General features: G+C 37.9%; 1 protein-coding gene across 4 annotated transcripts in view; it reads left to right on the top strand.

Annotated features, from left to right (window-relative positions):
• The window catches only part of SATB1 (SATB homeobox 1), a 100,412-nt gene that overhangs the window by 81,154 nt on the left and 4,054 nt on the right, over positions 1–15,204 (top strand). For all 4 annotated transcript variants that reach the window (XM_084989756.1, XM_003358325.6, XM_084989755.1 and 1 more), the window contains exon 10: positions 14,445–14,648. In XM_084989756.1, coding sequence (XP_084845882.1) covers positions 14,445–14,648 — 204 coding nt within the window. The remainder of the gene's footprint in view (positions 1–14,444; positions 14,649–15,204) is intronic.

Genomic DNA, 15,204 nt, shown 5'->3' with positions numbered 1-15,204 from the left:
TTTCTTTCTTTAATCCTTTGATTAGCTTGCTTCTGCCCTGTTCACAAATCTTCAAGATGTATCCTTTATAACCATTTGCTTTTGAAGAGGTGAAGAGAGGAAAGACCTACCATTATTTGATTTCTACTGGTTTCCCAGTATTTTCAAGCCTCCCTCCGTGTTCCACTCCCCACACACTCATACATACAGTAATTCCATTCCTTTCCCTGCCTCCATCCTCTATCTGCACTGCTGCTTTATCTTCTTCTATTGGGCAACCCAAGTGTCTTTGGGGGAAAAAAAAAATGTAGGTATTCCTCTTCTGGCAGGTAGACATTTCTCAGAGGATACTCTGATTATCTTGCTTACTTTTATAGGTATTGGGATGGTATGAAGTTAACTAAGTTAGACTATGGATGCTTTCATGATACAGAGGTTGTAAACCCATGTACTGAGTTTATAACAGAACCAGGAAGAAGCACAAAGGTATATAGATGTGCTAGTGCAGTTGTCAGTCAGGAAATTTTAAGCTGTAAAACTATTATTTTATGAATGAATCTCATCTAGAACTGAAATGCATAAAGTAGGTAAAAGTCTTCCACCATTTTGATTGACTTGAGGATTGGGTGGGGTCAGGGCCTTTGTATCAGCATCCTGCCCTGCACACATACAACCAGGGTGCTGCTGAAGCTGCCCCGGTGGAAACCTGGGGCTCCACAGGATACAGTCTGGGAACGATGAGCTAGTGATTAAGCGTTTTCCTTCAGCCACATCTCTAAGAGGCATGGTCCTTTAGTGGCAAAATAAATAATAAATGGATAACTTGATAAGGAAATCTGTTCCAAGAATTCATAAATACCAAAGTTTTCTAATCAACTAGGAGCTTATATAACATAGCTCTGGAGTAATGTTGACAATGTGTGTGTGTATATGTATGTATACACAGATATATGCTGACGGGGAGGGGCGCCCTCTTCAGAAGTTCTTAACCTATGTCCCACCTTTTCCCAAGGGGTCCATAAATGAATATGAGTAGAAAAAAAAATTTATTTTCAATAAGGTCTTACTGAAATTTGACATTTCATTTAATCATCAGTCTAGGCAAGTAGTGTTGACAGTACCTGTGAATTTGTCACCAATAGGAGTTCCCCGTGGTACAGCAGAAAGAAATCTGACCAGGAACCGTAAGGTTGTGGACCTCGCTCAGTGGGTTAAGGACCCAGCATTGCCCTGAGCTGTGGTGTAGGTCGCAGACACAGCTCGGATCTGGCGTTGCTGTGGCTGTGGCATAGGCTGGCAGCTGCAGCTCCGATTCGACCCCTAGCCTGAGAACCTCTGTATGCTGCCAGGGCAGCCCTAAAAAGCAAAAAAAAAAAAAAAAAAAAAAAAAAAAAAAAAAAAAAAAAGCCACCAATAAAAATCACAAATATTTTCATATCACATTTTTATTGCAGATATCTCAAAATACTATTTTTGCTCATCATTCTAAAATTACAATAGTTATCAGAACTGCTCCTAGATCTTGTTCCTTGGTGCGTTAATAAAGAAGCTCCTTGTTACTGTATGACACAATTTATAGGACTGTATTTCAGTACAGTTGGCTTTCTTGGTAACCTTCCCTATTTTATTTTGGGCACCTAAAAACATTGTTCTGAAAAGACCTCACCAACCATGGGCTTTACCAGACTGTCAGAAAGGTTCATGGCACAAAAGAAGTGAGACCAATGATGAGATAAATTATTTGCTGGAAGAAAAAAATTATAATTTTTCACCGCATTAGCTGAGGAATTCTTGCATTTACTTAGGAAAGATTTGCTATTTATTCCTTTTTCGGATGCGTATTTTTCAAGGGCCTTTCCTTCCAGAGCATGTGAGGAGGGGTTACAATCATCGCAATGACATTTAAAACAGCAGCAAAAACCTTCCAGACAACCTTTTTCTCCACATTCAGTGCCAGGCTTGGGGAGAGAGTGCCTTTGCCCTTAGGCTGGAAACTTCAGGCCAATTAAACCTCGCCTTTACTGTCCGCCTACCCCTGCAGTTAAAGCTGTCATCGTCACTGGACAGTAAGTGCTGGGAGAAGTTATTCCCTATCACGTCTGTCCCCACATCTCTTAGCCTGCACAGTTGATACTCTTTGCAGTTCTTAGTGGAAGAATGGAATGATTCAGAAGCACATTTCCTCAGCTCACAGTGTTGCCCACCCAGAAGGCGGCATATTCCTAAGGGAAGCCCAGTGGAAGGAGGGTGGGCCCTGCACTCAGAGAGACAGAGTTGGGCCAAACTCCAGCCCCGTCCTGCTCCCTGGCCCCTCTCTGGACTTGCTGTTTCTGTATAACACAGGACCAGTGGTTGTAAGGGCTAACTGCACAAGCCCCAGCCTCCTTCATCTCCTTTCATTGGTAAATTTCTAACCTGGCTCTGAGCACTGGGACCCTCAAGATGGTTCTAGAAATACTTATGCTTTCTTCCTTTAAAACCAACTTGTGAATCCCAAGATTTGAGCTCCTCAGTTAAGCTGACCTCTGATGAGTCGGTTTGCATAATAAATAAAATGATGTGGTTTTTTGCCACAAAATGGGTGTTACTTTATCAGCAAAATCATAAGCAACTTAGGAGCTTGTAATGACCCTGCCCACTTGATTGTTCCTCTAAGATATGAGGCCTATAACTTTTACAATCCGGAATTGCCTTCCCCTGATTTTAAAAATTCTTTGTTATCTCTCCTAGAATATCGTAGAGGGAAGATTTAAATTTTTAATTCCCAGCCCCTAAATATGCATAATGGCAAGTATAGCTTATTTGAGGAGAAATCTGCACTGTTGGAAAATTTTATATGAATTAGTTAAAAATGCAGTGGCAGAAATATTTGTTTAAATTAACCTGATAATAAATTATTTCAGTAAGCAAACAGTGTATCAAGTAAATAGTCACCTAAAAATTATTCATAAGTTCACATTTTATAGGGTTTTTGCACATGGCCTATACAGATATTCAGCCACATTTTTTTTTTAGTGATCTTCAATAGAAGAGAGAAATAAATATTGTAAATGTTTAATAATGACTTTGGGATGCAGCATAATAAATTTGCTTCATGATATTACACTGTAAGAGCACATATTTATTGGGGTTGAGGGGTTTGGGAAAAGTTAAGTTTCCCAGGAAGCTTCTATTTTAAACAGTTAAAATGCATTTATCTTTGGCTTCAGTTTACCTTTGGCTTCAGTTTTTTTTGGTTTCTATTTTTTTTTTTTTTTTTTTTTTTCTGCCTTTTAGGGCCACGCCTGAGGCATATGGGCGTTCCCAGGCTAGGGGTTGAATTGGAGCTGCAGCTGCCAGCCCACACCACAGCCACAGCAACTCAGGATCCAAGCCTTGTCTGCGACCTACACCACAGCTCACAGCAGCACCAGATCCTTAACCCACTGAGCAGGGCCAGGTATCGAACCCGGGTCCTCATGGATCCTAGTTGGGTTCATTACTGCTGAGCCATAAGGGGAACTCCTGATGAGAGCTATTCATAGTGCTTCTCTGCCTTCTAAACCTAGTAAGCTGAGTTTACTTTGAATCTTATTCCTTTGAAATCCAACAGTGTTACTATGAATATAAACTATTGGACTTTGCTATATAATTCAAGATGCCCTCAGGAATTACAGAGATGTATACAGTTTTTTTTGCCACTAACTAAATGGCCCAGACTGTGCCTTTTTTCTGTTTTCTTCTGATCCCCCAACTTACTGCCACTTCAGTGTTGCAGGGATCTTTTGCTGTATGTTTCACTCACTCATTGAAGTGTGAGCCTCGGGGTGTTGCAAAGCCATTCACAGGGCTCTTTGTGTTGACATTTGTTTATGATAAAGTAACTCAGGTAGCAACGATGCTAGTGGATTGGAATAAAGAAACCCATCAGCCTTAGTTCGTGGAAGAAATGCTGAAAGGGCTGAACCAGAACAGTTGGAATAGAAAAGAAGGAACAAATTCCAGAGATATTCTGAAGGAGTAGAATGGACAGGAATTTGTGAATGTTCACTTACGGAGGAAACAAACGAAATTCAGATTTTTAATTGAAGCTATTTGTTATGTTTATTTTCTAACAGTACTAGCCACTGTAGAAAAAAATTTTAACACACACATAAAAGAGGAAAGAACATAAAAATACCCATAATCCCAATTAACTAGAGATAGCGTGATTTATGCTCGTTATATACACACACATATTTATGTTCTTTATATGTACATATATACATGTATACACATGTGCATATGTATAGCTTTCATTCATTCATATGCTATACTCACCTTTTAATTCCCCACTGATTAAGTTGTATTCAACTTTTACTCTCACAGATAATGAATGCTGATGTGAACATTATTATAGGTAAATATTTGTGTACATCTTTAATTATCATTTCCTTAGGATTGATTCTCAGAAGTAGAATTATTGGATCCCAAAAAGTATTTGTGTTTTAAAGGTAATCGCTAGACATTTCTACATTCAATATTTCCATGTTGTGCCTTGAAAGATTATACCAATATATACTTCACATAACAGCCTTTTAGCCCAGGGGACTGGATGAGTGGTGACGCTATTAATTGAGTTAAACTATATGGACGAACCTAGTTTGTGGGAGGAAGATACTGGGTTTATGTTAGGATATGGTAACTGAATTATTTTCATTAATTCCTTAGCTATTCAAATTCCATTGGATAATCTTTGTGATAATGACAACAGTAATACAAATAACAACTGACATTCATCATACTGTTATTGTGCACCAAGCCGCTTGTGTGAATTATCTCACCCCTGAGTGGTGGTAACATTACCCCTATTTTATAGAAGAGAAAACTGAGGTCTAGAGAACTTGAATAACTTGACCAAGTAGTAAAGTAGGTAATAAAATGAAAACTTAGGCCTTCCTAACAAAGAGATCTTAAAAGTACATTATATAGAGGAGACGAAGCCACAGTAATTAAGTTGTATCCTCAAGAAAATAGTGTGGTAAAGAGCTATAGTGAAAGAATGGTAGGCAAAGTAGATTCAGAATAGGTCTACCTATTTTTCCTAGCATATTGCTAATTCATCTCTTTTTTATTTTTCTTCCCACCCAGATATTGCCCATTATTCAAAGCTAAGCCAACATGATATCATCAGCCACCTCAGCCCATTTCTTCTTCCCCTCCTTTTGGGTCCCACTTGATGTCTGCCTTCATTGACCTGCATTGCATACTGCCTTGCTCTAAGAGTTATTTTCAAATGCCACGTCTTCTCAAATATACTGTGAGCCACTTAAGGCAAATGCTTTTGGTTAAGTCCTTCAGACCTTTTTGTAGTCATCAGGGACCAGGCACTGGGCTGAACATCTCCTGTTTCATTTGTCCTGGCCTGGGCTTCTGAGAGTAATACTGTTATTATCTGAACTTTGTAGAGGAGGGATCTGAGAGGTAGTTTGCTCAAGTTCAGACACAAATGCGTACACCAGATGTAACCCTTAATTGGCACACCTCCGTGCCTGAGAGTGACTGGAAGGAGAGTTGTTATGTGGATGGGCAGGGGAAAAAAGGAGAAAGGGCTTTCCTTTTCAAGAGATCAGTATGAGGAATGGGAGTAAAACGTGAAGAAATGCTGGGCAACACCTAGTACATGTTCTCATGAATCAGGACCCAAGTGTGACTGGAGGAACCTTCAGTGCTGCTCTAGGGAGGCTGAACTTTTTTTTGTATTGGGAAGCATTGAAGATTATTTGAGCGGTAGGATAACTCTGGGTAGTATGAAAGCAAATACCAGAGCCAGTGATTTTCATCCTAGCCTCCCTTTGCCAAGGTGTCTCTAAGAGGGCTAAAGGGATACGAGAAAGCTTAATTAAACCTGTGTATTTACCTATCAGGAAGTTCCACAGGCCAAATCAAACATCATACTCATTTGCTTTTTGTAGGAATCATAGTACTCTATGATAACCCTTGATCTCTCATTCTTTCCCAAAGCACTAGTTGTCATTGGTTGAGAGGAAAAGAGATGATTACTTACAGGTTTTTTTTGTTTGTTTCTTTTTTTTTTTTGCTCAGAAATTAAATAATTGTACATTGGACATAATTGGAAAGAATGCTTGGTGCCTAACAGCATCATTCAAGGAAGAGGTGCCCTAGCATTGACGAGTCAGTGGTATAAAGAATCATGGCAGATGGTTCTTTATGATAAAAGCAGAGGCAAAAGTTGATGCCAGTATTACAGCATGAACCTTGCAGGATATAGTGTTTTGTGTTTTAATGACACTCGATGTGAAGAATGAGGAAAAAATTAAAACTTAAGTAACATTTTTTTAATACAAACATGTATTTATTTTTGGATTTTTTAAAAATAGAAGTATATTTAATTTATAATGTTTCAGGTGTACAGCAAAGTGATTCAGTTATATATGTATATATGTATGTGTGTATATATACACACATAAATACTATGTGTATATATGTATTCTTTCAGATTCTTTTCCATTATAGGTTATTATAAGATATTGAGTATAGTCCCCTGAACTGTAGAGTAGGACCTAGTGTTGATATATTTTCTGTATAGTAGGGTGTATATGTTAATCCCAAACCCCTAATTTATCTCTCCCCCTACTTAAGTAAGATTTTTAAGGCAGAAAATATAAACATTAAACAAGAGCCAAACCATATCACTGAAATTTATATAATGTCAAAAATACATCTTAAAAAAAATACATCTTAGATTAAGAGGAGAAAAACATAAATTCTTTTTCAGAGTCCATATTCAAGTATCAGACATGTAAACCAGCTTTTTATTTCTTTCATTTAAGCTTTGAGAAACCATCCTGAAAGCAAGTTTGAAGCATGTGAAAGATTAATCTTTAAATTAGATATCTTACAAATCTAATGTTTTAAAAATAAAATGAAACTTTCCTTGGACATTCTCTATTTCGGTCAAATTAAAAGATTATCTTCTTGCCAGCCCAGTTTAATGTGTTGTCTAGAATTTCGTAGTTTTTTCTTCATTCCTTTTTCTCCTTCCTGGATTCTGCTTCCTGAAAATATTCTTTAAAACTTTCTTGACAATCTTTTTAAGTGAGAACCATTTTCATATTTTTCTCTACTCTGAGGACTAGGTTATTATATGATAATCTTGTTGTGAATCAAACAATCTGTAGGAAAAGAAAAAAATACCATGGAAATACCATATTTATGTGTTCTCTCAAGTCAGTGGCTCTGAGAGATTAAAAAAAAAAAAGACATTAACAACAAATGATTTTCTTGTTTTTTCTTTATTAAAATAAAAATCATTTACCAGTGATTCTGAATATTCCTCCTAAATTCACTAAGTTTTAATGTAATCTTCCCCTAGGTTGTAGAAACCTTTCTTTTTGCTAATACCCAATCTCCAGAAACTCTACTAGATGTGTTTACCCTCTTAAAGACCAAATGGCAAAAATTTACTTACGCAGGAAATTTATGGAGAGCCCTTTTATGTCCTATTATTAACACAATATGGAAACCCATAGATTTTTGACTACAATACTGAGTCCCTTAAATAAATGTGGAGTCTGGAGACAGTTTAAAACAGTAACAGTTTGGAAGTTCAAAATAGTCATAATTTACAAGTCTAGTATGTTTGGTTTTTTCCTCAGCCAAAAAGGACAGAAACCACACACCTTGAAAATAAATATATTTGGGAGTATACACATATACATATATTCCACTTAAGTATGTTTCTCTTTAAAACCCATCTTTGAATAAAGTGGGTGTAATGTGCTACTTTTAGAATGGAAAATGCATTTACTGCCACGTCTCTGTTCAGATTTATTTCCCACGTTTTCTTGAATAAGACCAATGTTAACTTAGCAGGAGAAGTTACTAGCAGTGCCTGTTGAAATTCTCCTCACTTTTACAAAGTAGATGCTAATAAGCTGGCGAGAAAGGTTTATGCATTTCCTTCTAATTCCATAAGAGAACATGTATCTTTGTTAATGTTAAGGTGGGGGCCTCTCATTATGTTATAGAAGAATCTGCTTTAGCAAAGGTTTTTCTCCTCGAGAACTTCATAACATTTAAAGGTTAATATGTTAGGTAAAGAACAATATCTTAAGATAAGCGTTTTTATTACAGGACATGCTGGGATGGTTTTTATTAAATTATATGATGATTTGAATGGGGAGGAAGAAGTACATTGCTTCTTTGCCCTCAACTTTAATGCCTTTAATCAAATAATGACCTTCTGGAAAATAGTTAATTTTAAGCATTTGGAAAGATCAATACCACTTTGCCACCAAAAAATGGCCCAGACGATGAAATTTGATGTATTTAAAGTATCATCTCACCCTTTTAACCTAGTAAATAATTTAAAATGCTTTCAGTATTGCTTCACCGCTGTTTTGTTTCTCACTGTTCTAAGTGTCATGATTGTTCTCGAAAAAAGGTTAGAAGTGGGTGTGTGAGGAAGTACACAGGCCTCACACCTAGAAGGAGGATTGTACCTCCATCAGGCCTTGTATATCGCGGGGTTAGGGGCCTGGAAGAAGTAGGATGTTTTAATAATGCGCTATTTGGGGGAGTGTGTATAAAGTCCAAAGTGTGAAAACGGAACCCTTCTGGAAAGGTTAAAGGGGTGGTTTAGAACATCATTAGTCACTTTACATCTTTTGTGACATCTTTAAACCTTTATATTAGGGTGAAGGCTTCAGTAGCTCAAACAATTAGAACCCCCTCCCCAGCTTATAGAACACTGATATGAAATTACTCTCAAGTGCCGACAGCTTTGTAAATAAAAAAAAAAAAAAAATTGCCCTCTATTAGCATGTTTGTGGGCAGATTAAAAACTGTCTTCATTAGCATAAGTAACACTTACAGATTCTTTTAAAAGTAGAAAATTATTTGCTGAATGATAAATTGCTAGCTTTATAGTTAGTTGTTGTTGAAAATGTACTCATTCAAAATGCCTGGTGTAGTTTAGTCTACAATACTGAATTTTTTTTGTGTGAGAAGTACTATTTAATGGATTATGTACTTAATCCTGTTCCTACTACTTGCTAAAATGTAATTCATGCTTTCCACTAAAATGTTTGTATCAAATACCTCCCTATTTAGATTGATTTCTTTTAATATCATATATTATTATACTATATGCCCCAGAGATTGGAACAAAATACTCTTGAAAATAACACATAAAAGATGGGGGGGAGATAAATACAGACTATAAAATGTTTTGCTTTTTAGAACTCAAATTACCATTCTATTTTTTAAAATGTATTTTTCCTTCTTAGTTGCAGGAGGAATTATTTGTCATTTTCTTTCTCTTTTTATAGTTCTTGGGTTGAAAATGTATATGTACATAATGGTAACACATACATATCTGTGTCTTGTATTAAGTGACTTTTTTTTTCTCAGAGAATACTGAATCTCTTTTCCCCTGGAAATCTAGTTGTGTTACATGCTCCCGATTTTGTCACAGACCAGGCGTTATAAGGGTTCTCTTTTTATGTGTGTGAGGCATCCTAGGTACAATAATTCCTTTCGTGAAGGGAGGCTGCTTTCCTGACTCAGTTAAAAGCATTCTGCACTCTTTATCCGTGAAAATGTTAGAAGCAAATTGACTTGAATTAACTGTTCTAAAAAGAGTAGAGTGGAAATCAGAGATTGAGTTTGGGTGGAAATTAGCAGCTGAGAGATGAAGGTGCCAGGATTTTTATTTAAATGTGGTACAACAAGGTTCTGTCAGTAAAGCACATCATTAGAATATTGAGTTTAGAACTGCTAATTTTTCCTTTAAAATGAGCATACAGTCATGTGTTTCATGGACCATGATAAACTGCCATTGTGTTGTCATTGAGTTTGTTTGGCTTTTTTTTGGTACTGGCTTGGCAGTCGTTCTGCATTTTCTCTTTTTCTCTTTCTCCCCCCACTCCTGCCCATGATCTTCCTTGTCTTTCGGAGATGCCTAACCAAAGCCAGTCCCAAGAATGTTATTGATTTCATGCAGCCTGAGGTTTAGCATCTTCTGCACCATTTTCTTGCTTACGGTGGCAAGACATTTGCAGATGGTTCTTGGTTCCTATGAAGTACATAACAGTATTTCCTTTGTGGCAGATGGATTGAAGACTTTTAGTTCTCAATAAATGTAGGTTTACAATACATAACTTTACAGGATTTGTGTTGTATATAACAGGTTTGAACATATTATCTCAGAATTCATCTGCATGGCATTTTCAGCTTGTTCAGGGTCCATGCCAGTTTTTTTAAGTAATAGGGGGAGTGCTGTGATTGATAGCAACAGCTCAAGGCGTGATTTTGAATAGAAACAAAGGGTTTAGAACAGAAGGTGTCAAATTAAACTTTGTCAGTTTGAAAAGTAGTAACATCCTGAAAGTTTTACTAATTTATTTACATGTGGCTACTGTTTATATTTTGCCCTCTTTATATGCAGTGTAATGTTGCTTGGCAAATTTACTACATTTAAAGTTTAGGTTGTTCCTTGTGCCATTTTAGTTCTCTGAGAATAGATCGGTCTCATTATTTTAAGGCTGTTCGTCTCCTGTCTTTTTTCTATCGTTCGGAACACTTGTGATCTAATTTAATTGTCAGAGCGGTTCCCTACTCCCTGCCTATGGTCTCACAGCATTTCAGGCCCCGGAGACCTGGCTTTAAACCTAATTTTGTTCACATTTTACAACAAAGTGCTGCATTTTATTCACCCTCTCTCTTCCACCAAGTCAATCCGTGCATCTATCACTTAAAAACCAACATGGTGCTTAGGGAAATCATTATTTCTATTCGTCAGATATTCCCAAGCTTATTGGCTTTAACACTGTCACTTATGGAAAAGTGACCTAGAAAAAGATATTGGGAAATTAGAAAGCATTTGGCTCTGTTAGTCGTTTTATGCAAAACATACACCAGATTACTGTCATCGTTAACGGAGTCTCGATCAATCAAGATTCGAGGTACTCAAAATATTCTCAGGTTATTTAAATAGTATTGTAATAAATTAATCTTATTTTTTGCTGCTGTAAATTGAAACTAAGCCAGTTTATTTCTCTGCTGACAAGGAACTAGCTTGTCAGGATATCTGTTTTCCATTATTTGTTGAGATAGGCACATCAAGAAAAGCATACCCCCCCTCCCCCATTTTTGTTTTTTGGAATACCCTTGTAGAACTAACAGTTCCCAGCTGCACCGTTAAATATTTTTCTAAGAAGCATCTGATTTCAGTCTCTTAAAATCATCATGTCTCTTGAAAGGCTAGCAGAGACATGCTTCAGATTTGTAATTCGTCAAATTATTTTTAGATAAGGAATTAGAAGTATTATTTAAGGGCAGAGGTTAATAGCAAACTACTGGAAATGTTATGTTAGTCACGGGCAATTAATAAAAATAAGAATCCGTCTCATAAGTATAGAGGCACAGAAGTGACAATATGAGCAAAATATTTGTTGAATGAGTCAGGGCTCTTTTTCTGAAATATTTGTTAAACCAGCATGAGTGTGATTGTTTAGGAATTAGCTATCATTATTAGCCATTTTAAAAGAACTAATGATTTTCTTTTCCAAAGAACATCTGTGATCCACATGTTTTTTCACATATATCCAAGTGCTAACTGATCTCTTCGTTACTTTAAAAAGTTTCTAAAAGGATTTGAAAAATTATTGGAGTTTTTCAGCTCTCTCTCAAGAAGATTTTCTTAACATGAATTGTTCTTAATTTGACTTTTAGCAATTTTTAGTTACAAGCATTTATTTCTAAAAAAAAATTAAGATGCTCAATGTCAAGCATTTATTACAATAGTATAATACTAAGTTAAAAAAAAAAACACTTTTCTGTTCTATTCTTTATGAACCTTCTAACATGTCCTGAGTAAATAAAATTGTAGTGATTTGCTGTGTTTACACATGGGGGCCTGTCAATTGCCGTAGCTAAAGAATGGAGACACGAGGTTGAGGGGTGGAGAATAATCTTAACCACAGTTAATAGTCAAACCTACAGGAAGATCTAGATCTAAAACCTGCCCTGCATCAAAACTTAGAGGTAAAGTATAAAGAAATAGCTTAGATGTAGGAAAACATAAAACATTTTCATGGCTTACTCCAGAGAGCAAATATTTGCCAGTAAGAGCTAAATAAACATCTCTGGGCACCACATGCAAGTGGGTCTCAAAAACTTCAAATACTCAAGTACGGTTCTGTAGTTAATGTTCTATTCATGTAAATAGAGCCAAAACATGACGTTTCAGCATGTGATTCTGGAAAGAAACAAAGAACTGCCATGGTTGGAAGAGAAGCATGTTCAGTGGCACTGTCATCACAATTATTTTTATTTTTTATTTAGCCAACAAACTTTCCGGTAAATTTTCAGTTTATTGCCTGCTCTCTTACCTTGGAATTATACATTCAGTGGTATCAATTGGGTGCATGATTGCATGGCCATCCCTAGGTAAATATTTGTTTAATTAGCATGTTGAGTAGAGACTCAAAGGCCTCTTAGCAACACTAGTCGATGTCATGAAGTTTTGCACCTGTCACTCTTGCCTGGGTGGTAGGAGGGCCTTCAGAAGCTTATGTATCTGTCTCTTTTTCTTTTAAAAATCTCTCAAATACGCTTTGCTTCTTCTCACTGTATATTTCACTTAGAAATTTTCCAGTGAGAAGAAAAAAAGGAAAGTCATACCATTTTCTTTTTTTAATTAATTTTTTTATTGAAAGTTGTTCATTTTTTATTATAGTATAGTTGATTTACACCGTTGTGTCAATTTCGGCCTTATAGCATGGTGACCCAGTCATCCATATATATGTATACATTCTTTCTCTCATCTTATCTTCCATCATCTTCTATCCCAAGAGACTGGGTATAGTTCCCTGTGCTGTACAGTAGGACCTCATTGTTTATCCATTCTAAATGTAATAGTTTGCATCTACCCACCCCAAACTCCTCATTCATCCCACTTTCTCTTCCCTCTCCCTTGGCAACTATTTTCTGCTCTCACCCAAAGATAACATTAAAAAAAAAAAAAAAAAAAAAAGCAAAACTCCCCTTGGCCAGTTCTAAAAATCAGATACTAAGTTATACTTTTCCCCATTCCCATCCAACTGATTTACTTGAATTTCCAAGAAACCTCTTTGTCTTAGGTCCAAAAAGCAGAGCCAAAGATAAGGAATCAGGGGCTGATGATTTTGGTGAGGAAGCTGGAAAGGGTTTGGGAGGATGAGAAAGAGGAAGAAGTCCAGTGAGAATGTGGCCTCAGGTAAAATCTATATTGATGGGGAAAGGCAGCAAGAAGAATGGATAAAGCCATCTCTGGCCATCTCTAGAGAATAAAGGGCAGGGTAAGTCATCTCGATAGGGAGAAGGCAGAGACTTGTACCACTGGGTCAGCCAATCACTGGCCATCCCAGAGGAAGGAGCTAGTGAGGAGGTGGAGCAAGCATCCAGGCATCTCCAGGTGAGATGGCTCCAAGACATTTCTCCAGAAAAGAGTGTGGCTGTGAGCTGTCAGCCGGCAGGGTGGCAGCTGGGCTGGTTGCCTTGGCTGGTGAAGGGGGTCTGGGTAGAACCTCGTCTCTCTTCCTCTCCACCCCATTGCTTAGCATCCATCACTGCAGCCAAGGTGAAGAAGATTTGACGTGATGATTAGAGGAAGTTCAACAGTGTACTCTGTTGGACCACTTGCTTCTTGATAAAGAATCTGAGGATTAAACACCAGGCTTTTGGAGGCACCAGACGGTTCAGGTTTTGGCATTCATTGGAACTTTCTCTCTTAGCCCAGGAAATCTGTTCAAATTCTTACCTGATGAACCATATGTGTACACTGCAGCAGGCAGGACTCCAAGGAGGTGTCTTTCTGGAAAGTTCTGTCTTGGAGAACTCTTTGAATGCCCATTCTAACCATGATGATATTACCTTGGACGACATTCTTGCTCACACAACTGCACATGTCCTTTCTCTCCCTTTCCTACCGCCCCCCCCCCCCCGCAACACACGCAAATATTCATACAGATTGTCTTTCTAATACAAAAATTAGAAACTTAGGGTATCCTTTTAGAAAAAAAATTCTCAAAACCCATCCTAGCCCTTCTTAAATACCTTCAGAACCTCAGATGACCACTCATCAGACATGGAAGTCTGGCCAGGCCAGAAGCACACTTAGCTTTGCTTTTCTCCTCTGTTAACCAACTGCAGAGTCCCTGGTAAATGTGTCTTGTCCTTGGAGCCTGAACAAGAGACCCTCCTTTAAGATGCACATCTGAATATTTATTAGAAACAGAGCCTGCACCGTCCTCCTCGTCCTCCTCGATAGCCACAGCTAATCTCTCTTAACAGGTTAAATAAAAAATGTTTTTAAAGCACACTGGAGTGTTTTGAGCTTGTGAAAAATTTTAACTTCACAGGGTCCTTCCTTTTTAGCTCCCAGTGGAATATGTTAGCACCCTATCAGGCCTGCACTGACCTGTTATGCCCTTGTCTCCAAGGGGTGGTTGTGTGAGCTGTTACGCTGGAAAGAAGATCCCTCTCCAGAAAACAGGACCCTGTGGGAGAACCTCTCCATGATCCGAAGGTTCCTCAGCCTCCCTCAGCCAGAACGTGATGCCATTTATGAACAGGAGAGCAACGCGGTGCATCACCATGGTGACCGGCCGCCCCACATCATCCACGTGCCCGCAGAGCAGATTCAGGTTGGTTTACCTTGGCCAATTCAGTGTAGCACTCAGTCAATTGAGGTTTAAACTGAGCAGGGAAGGGAGAGTTTCTCCCCACCAGTCTGTTCAGGCTTTTTTTTTTTTTTTCTTTTTTGGCCGTCCATATGGAGTTCGCAGGCCTAGGATCAGATCAGAGAGGTGATTGTGACTGCTGGGGCAACTCCGGATCCTTAACCCACGGTGCCTGGTGGGGGATGGAACCTGTGTCCCAGTGCTCCCAAGACTTGCTGATCCATTTGCGCCACAGCGGAAACTCCTAAACATAGGCTTAAGAGAAAACAGTATACTGCCATCTTGCTTCTGGGGGAGAAAAGGAAAATGAACACATTTTTTCCAATATGTATACTGTGTTCCTCTCCCCTGCCCTCCCCACCCCTCCCAGAGTGGCAGGAATCCCCTTTAACTCTTCTTATTTTGCAAGCACGTCTTCGTTAGAACTGGGTTGTTTTATGGTTGTGAAAGTGTAAGATTTTGTATGTGTGTTTTTTAATTCACAATTTTTAAAACGTCACCTATTTTTTAATGAATACCA

Source organism: Sus scrofa, chromosome 13 (genome assembly GCF_054392235.1).
Source record: "Sus scrofa isolate SSC_HxYL_T2T_F1_AM1 chromosome 13, Sscrofa_HxYL_maternal_Yorkshire_Landrace_v2.0, whole genome shotgun sequence".
Classification (NCBI taxonomy): Eukaryota; Metazoa; Chordata; class Mammalia; order Artiodactyla; family Suidae; genus Sus; species Sus scrofa.
Note: the sequence above shows the minus strand (reverse complement) of the source record. Positions and strands in the feature narration are given on the sequence as shown.